The sequence below is a fragment of the Lissotriton helveticus genome, chromosome 4_1 (assembly GCF_964261635.1).
Source record: "Lissotriton helveticus chromosome 4_1, aLisHel1.1, whole genome shotgun sequence".
Taxonomy (NCBI): domain Eukaryota; kingdom Metazoa; phylum Chordata; class Amphibia; order Caudata; family Salamandridae; genus Lissotriton; species Lissotriton helveticus.
The window spans coordinates 135376369-135383160 of NC_136063.1; the positions used below are offsets into that span (position 1 = coordinate 135376369).

Sequence of the window (6792 nt, forward strand, 5' to 3'; positions counted from 1 at the left end):
CGTCTTATAAATAAGCCTCATAGTGCCGAGCTGGACGTCTGCCCCGGCTCTTCCCATGTGCCCACCTCTACAAACAAACACTGTGATTCAGACATTGCTCACCACATCCGGGTCTCTGATTTGCAGTTTCTTTACCTTTCTCTGCACATTTCCTGCCCTAAGGTCCTGCCATGGCTGCAAACATTTGAGAAAGGCACTACCTCCTCCTCTAACCACGTCATGCAGTGGAACAAACACTGCTCCAGGGGCCTAATGCTGTGCCTGGCTCTGGTGGAGGCCACAGGCGTGAATAACAGGATTCACATCCAGGAACTAGCTGCTATGACATAGCAGCAGTTTTTAACAACGACATCGGACGTGGACCAAATAAATTTGCAATGTAAGAAGAAACTTAACACTCTGGAAACAATGCGAATATCAGCAGAAATATCAGTGTCTCAAGCAAGGTAGGGAATATGGAGGCCAGAAGAGAATATACTTGAAAAAATATGATGTGAGCAAAATAGAGAATATAGTACACAAGTGTCAGACTTCTGTAAAATTGAGTTTACCAGGCAAAATATCAGAAACACATCTAAAATGTAAAATACAGTGCCAAGAATGTCAGGCTCCAGAAAACCTGGGAATCCAGAGTAAGCAAACTCAAGCAAAGCAGAGATCACCACACCAAAGATTTTCAGACTTGACAACAATTGTACAGTACAAGGGCAAACCGTCTGGATTGCAGCAGAATGGAGAATACCAGTCCTAAAATGGCAGACGATGCTGTGGCGACACAGCCAGGGCCGCTCTAGGGCGGTGCGACCGATGCCACGCCGTTTATGGTTTTAAAAGCACCTGCTGCTGCATTGCTGGCCTCCGACAATTTTTATACAACCATAAAAATGTCAAGAAAACTCTGGTGATTACTGTTCATTCCTGGAGAGGGAAGGAGTTTTGTCTAGTGGAAGTTTTAACTCATTTTATGGTAGCACAGAGGGTTAATAGGCCTGCTGCAAAGAATATGTACCATGCAGATCACAAAGTGCATACAGTTTAAATAGGTCAGTGATTTGTGTCAGAGAGATTCTTTTGTTACCAGCAGTGTAGATGTTACAATCCTAACATGGAACAGCGAGCTAATATCTATCATCAAAGAGCTTCAAGCAAACTGCAAGGTATAGTTCAGAGCGCTATGATTTTTTACCTCAGTCTTTCATTATTCTAATGTTTCAAAACTGGTTTATTATTAAATGTATCCCCCAACCATGGGGTTCTGTTATAAATTCTGAGTCTGTGCTTCGCCAGACAAAGCTCTCTTAAACTATACTGTCTACAAGTATGGATGACGTGTGACTCACCTTGTAGTGTTCTCACTTATGTAACATTTCCTATACGCTGATTTACACACGTATGTTTGATTGTCTCTGTGTAATGTGTGTGTGATGTAAAGTGCTCTGATACCCTACACTGGCATAGGAGGCGCTAATAAATATATCTGGGAGAGAGTGCTTATGGAGACTTGAGGGGGCACTGTGAAAGGATGGTAGTGAGGGAGTTTGTGAGGGGCGCCAACAAACATTGGGGCATATTACCAACGATTAGCGATATTTATCGCTAACGAAGCTTAGCAACGAATTTTTTAACACTAAGCATCGCCAGAAATTATCGCAGAGATAACTTGGTATTAGCAAGGTTTATCTCGGAAGTGATAAAAATCCTCGCGCTAACTGCTAAATGAGAGATTATCGCTGGAAAACCAACGATAATCTCTCGAAGTTTGGTGTTAGTTTGATGATAGGGGCTCACAAACTTAGCCATGATATCCACCTTCCATAGGACATCATGGCTAAGTCAGGGAAATACCAGGTGTAAAAAAAGCAGCGCTAACCGCGGTTAGCGCTGCTTTTTTTTTAGCACTAACAGGGTTAGCGAAATCCTTGATAATAGGAGAAATGTTGCTTAACAACATTTCTCCTATTATTTTTCTCTGGAACGCCCCTTTGCATCTCATTAGAGATGCAAGGGGAAGCGCAGAGAAAAAGGGTGCTAACATGCGAACTTGCGTGTTAGCACCCTGTTGCTGATAGGGAGATAATTTTATCTCCGCTTTCTTGGCTTTTAAAGCCAAAAAAGCGGAGATAAATCCCTTGATAATATGCCCCATTGTCACACAGGGCGCCACCAGCGCTAAATCCAGCCCTGAATACAGCAGAGACTCCGGAAGCGAGAGGACACAAAATCAATTAAGTCACAGTCTCCGACAAAGCAGATGATTTAAGTATCACAATCAGCAGGAAAAGAAAACGCCAAGTCAAAGAGGTCAGACACCCGGGCAAGGGGAGAAATGGGAAAGATGGCAGCAGGGCATGAGTCGGGGGTCCACGCGGGTATACGACGCCCCCCCACTTCTTTCACAGGGTGGATGATCATGCCGTCCACCCTGCCAAAAAGTTGAGGCCCACTGAAAAAGATGCTGAATTTGTCCCGGTGTAATTTCCAAACACCGGGACACATTCAGCAGCGCCTGCACGTTCTTGTCTGCTTTCGATCACAACAACGTACACGCGGGGACGGGGCTCTCTTATTTCTGACTCCTGCTGGGATACTCGGCCATAACAAAGGGCGAGTCTCAGGGGTCATCAGGACTCCTTTTGTTGGAGTCTCCTGGCTGGCAGCAGTCAGGAGCCTCACACCTGATGCAAATGAAGCAGAGGGGAAACAAAGGCTCGCACCTTGTTAGCACTTCACACATACTTGAGGCAGCTTTTCACTTTGTTCAGGCTCTTTTTAGGAGATATGCATGGACTGTTAGAACGTCAGATGTGTTGAACTTTCCCAGTATTTGCACAAAATAAATCACATTTATATACTCTTATTACCCTTGAGGAGGCGTTGTAATAATTTAAATATTACTATTTCTTTTAAAGCACTATGGCTATAGAAAGCTTAACGCTGACAAAAAGTAACATTGTTTTATATGTAGCGTACAAAAGTGTGAATCTTCTGCCTAAATCAGGAGGGTTTGCAAGTATACTCGAAATGTGCTAGAAAATGTACTCATGATACACCTGCTAAACATATATGTGAGGGCTTAAACTCTGATATCACTTCTTGTAATGCCAGTTCCTGTGATGTAGCTGTGATGTCACGTGCCATGATGTCACACGCTGCGTTGCCACACGCTGCGATGCCACACGCTGCGATGCCGCGCGCTGCGATGCCGCTTGCATACTGATTAACTAGGTTAGTCCCGCCACATCATTTGTGCCCTGGACGGCAGCAAATGTGAGAAAAAAGCTCAAGCAAAGGAAGGAACAACTTGCCACATCCACCAAAATGCAGAGCGCAACAGTTGAGAATGCTGGCAGGGCAAATTCATTATGGAGAAGACACGCAGAACCCCACTAGAGCCATTTAAAACCAAGAAGAGTGCAGATGGTACAGACCTGGGTTTGAGGAGGAAGCTGGCTTCGGCCCCCATGTTTGCAGTGAGATGGCCTGCGGTCAGAGGAGGATGGGTGTACCCACAGGTGGGTGGCAATGCCCACAGGTGGATGACGCTGCCCAGATGCCCACAGAAGGATGCCTCTGCTCAGATGCCCACCGGTGGATGGCGCTGCTCAGATGCCCACAGGAGGATGCCTCTGCTCAGATGCCCACAGGTGGATGGCGCTGCCCAGATGCCCACAGGAGATGCCTTTGCCAAGATGCCCACAGGAGGATGGCACTGCCCAGATGCCCACAGGAGGATGGCTCTGCCCCGATGTGGATGACTGTGCCACAGAAGGCGATGGTTGTGCCCAACGGAGATGGATGGATTTGCCAAGAGGTGGATGGCTGTGCCCAGAGGTGGTTGGCTGTGTCCAGAGGTGGTTGGCTGTGTCCTGAGATGGATAGCTGTGCTCAGAGGTGGATATGTGTGCCCAGAAGTGGTTGGCTGCGCCCAGAGGTGGTTGGCTGTGCCCAGAGGTGGTTGGCTGTCCCTGAGGTGGTTGGCTGTGCCCAGAGGTGGATGTGTGTGCCCAGATATGGTTGGCTGCGCCCAGAGGTGGTTGGGTGTGCCCAGAAGTGGTTGGCTGTCCCTGAGGTGGGTTGCTGTGCCCTGAGGTGGTTGACTGTGCCCAGAGGTGGATGGCAGTGCCCAGAGGTGGTTGGCTGTGCCCAGAGGTGGTGGGCTGTGCCCAGAGGTGGTTGGCGGTGCCCAGAGGTGGTTGGCTGTGCCCAGAGGTGTATGGCTGTGCCCAGAGACGGGCAGCTGTGAAGCCTTCAGTAGCAGCGCTCGTACTGAGAGCCCTCTAAGCCTCCCTGTGCCTAAATATAAAAACCTGGCACAGAATGAGATAACACGCCCAGGGAGGGCAAAGTCCCCCGCAGCAGGAAGTGGATGCCTGCTGCTAAAACCCCCTTCCGATAAGGAGCAGATTAAAAGCTCCAGACTTTGTCTGGATCAATAAGGCTGCCCCTGCACCTGGGGGCGCTCCAGGGGGGGTCACTGGGGGTGGGTGACCTCAGAAGCACAACTAATTACATATCCCACCACATTAGGCGCTGCCACAGCTCCCAGAAGCAACACATCTCTGCAGCAGCAAACGATGCCTTTCTATGTATATACAAATATTTCAAAGGCACAGACCTCTCCACAGAAGCAGCAGAACCTTCTACACGAAAGAGCAACTATACAAACATGAGAAGGAAAAAGAAACAGGTAGAAAATCGAATGGAAGGAGCTGCAGGTAAAGCCGAAGTGAGGTGGACTTGGACAGTTGTGTGCTGGAACAGGACACAGGAGTGCTGGGCGTGGACCGTGTGCCAACAAGGAAACTGGCGTAAGATGCATTGCAAGAAAACAGTGCCCTTCCGACTCCATATGCACTTAAAAAAACAAGCATTTGCTATACATTTGCGAGAGTTGAGGTATTGGCATTGTAAATGACAGTGCCTTTTTATGTATGTGTTTTGAAAACCTGCAAGGGGTGCTTAAACACGCACTTTGTACTGATAGTCCTCGCTCACGAGAAGCAGGGCTGGCCGTAAAAGAGGAGCATTTACTGTCAGCCTTGCTTCTCCTAAGCAACGACATAAGTACAAAGTGCGTGTTTACGCACCTCTTGCATGTTTTCCAAACACATAAATAAAAGGCATTGTCATTTACAATGCCACTAGCTCAAACTCTCACAAGTGCGAGACCTATTGCATTGCAAATGCTTGTTAAACATGGGGACCGGTCTTTACAAACTACTTTCACTTTGCAGTCATAGAAAGAAAAGTTAAGAGAATCATCTGACAATCTTGCTGGGGTACATGAAGTGTGAAAGCAAAGGCTGTAGGATGTCATTTTTTTGTAACACCCAACACAATAAGTGCCAGTAAATGATCTGTACACTTTCAGCAGTGAGTAAAGCAAACATGAAGCAGGTTTTTTTGTAACCTAGAAGTGTGATGGAAACAGAGGGCCTCATTTATGAGGCTATGCGTCACTTTTACGCTGCTGGTGCGTCACTTTTTCTCACGCACCAGTGGCGTAAAAAATGCACCTTGTTGCGCCATATTTACAAAGTGACGCATCTACCTAGATGCGTCACTTTGTAAATATGGTGCAACAAGGCGCATTTTTGTAAACCCCTGCGCCACATTATACCTGCGCCAGGTAGAATGTATGCAAGGGGGGCGTATTGACGCAAGAAAGGGTCGTAGAAGTGACGCAGTGAAATCTATGTGATTTCACTGCGCCACTTCTAGGACACAAATGCGTCAATTTCTTACGCCTGCCTCACAACAGGCGTAAGACTGACGCAGGTCCTTTCACATGGGGCTTGCCCCATGTGAAAGGACACATTGCTGGAGTTGCGTCACTTTTGTGACACACTCCAGCAATGCGCCACTTTTACGCCATACAGATACATCAGAAATACTGATGTATCTGTAACTCCTTGCGCAATGATGCGTCATATTGTAAATATGACGCATCATTGGTGGTGCATGGAGGGCGCAGTGAAAAGTGACGCATCCCTGTTTTCACGCAGCGATATGTCACTTTTCATAAATGAGGCCCAAAGATTTTAGTAGGATCAGAACAAATCAACACTTTACATGGTGATGCACAAATAATAAATATTCACGGAAACACGGTTTGCATATATCATTTATGTGCAATATAGTTTTATTAGTACTGTATCTCTGTGTAAATTGTGTGACCATTTCAATGGAAAACGTGTTGTTTGTAAATGGCAAGGCACTACCACATGACGATTTAGTTACATAAAAAAATTGCCCGCCTCCAGTCCCTTAAAGCTAGGTGGGTTGTGAAAGATTGCAGTACTAAAAAGTGGGTTGTGGTTCTAAAAGGTTTGGGAATTAATAGTATAGATTGTATCCTAAGCTTTACCTTTAACAAGGCAGTTTTATCCCAGTCATTTTCCATGACATGTTTGTTCCCTGCCTGCATAGTGGCGGTTCCGACGTAAGGCTAGTGTCAGGGTAATACTTGCGCACCGGAAGAAGTTAAGAGATAGAGCAACTATTTGTGATGGAGGAATGCTCCATGTTCTATGTCTGCCACGCACCACCCTGAAAGCTAATGGGTGACCAATGTCCTCTTGTGCAGCTGAAGGTTGGTTGGGCACCAGCAGATATTATTGCTAGTTCTAGATACTCTGCCTCCCTCTTCTCCAGTGAAAAGCGCACCGAGAGGATGTGGAAAGTGCCAGTGCACAAATGTGAGCAAAAACTCAGGGGCAGATTTACAAGGTCCTTTCGACACTTTTACGCCACAGATGCGTCACTTTTGTGATGCAGCGGCGCCATAAACCA

The 6792-nt window shown here is 46.8% G+C and overlaps 1 protein-coding gene across 1 annotated transcript in view; it reads right to left on the reverse strand.

Annotated features, from left to right (window-relative positions):
• Window positions 1-4276, reverse strand: part of LOC144828415 (uncharacterized) — a 91185-nt gene extending 86909 nt beyond the window's left edge. The window contains exon 1 of the mRNA XM_078686540.1: window positions 3429-4276. Within this exon, the coding sequence (XP_078542666.1) occupies window positions 3429-3463 (35 nt within the window). The 5' untranslated portion in view covers window positions 3464-4276. The remainder of the gene's footprint in view (window positions 1-3428) is intronic.
• Window positions 4277-6792: the final 2516 nt, after the last annotated feature.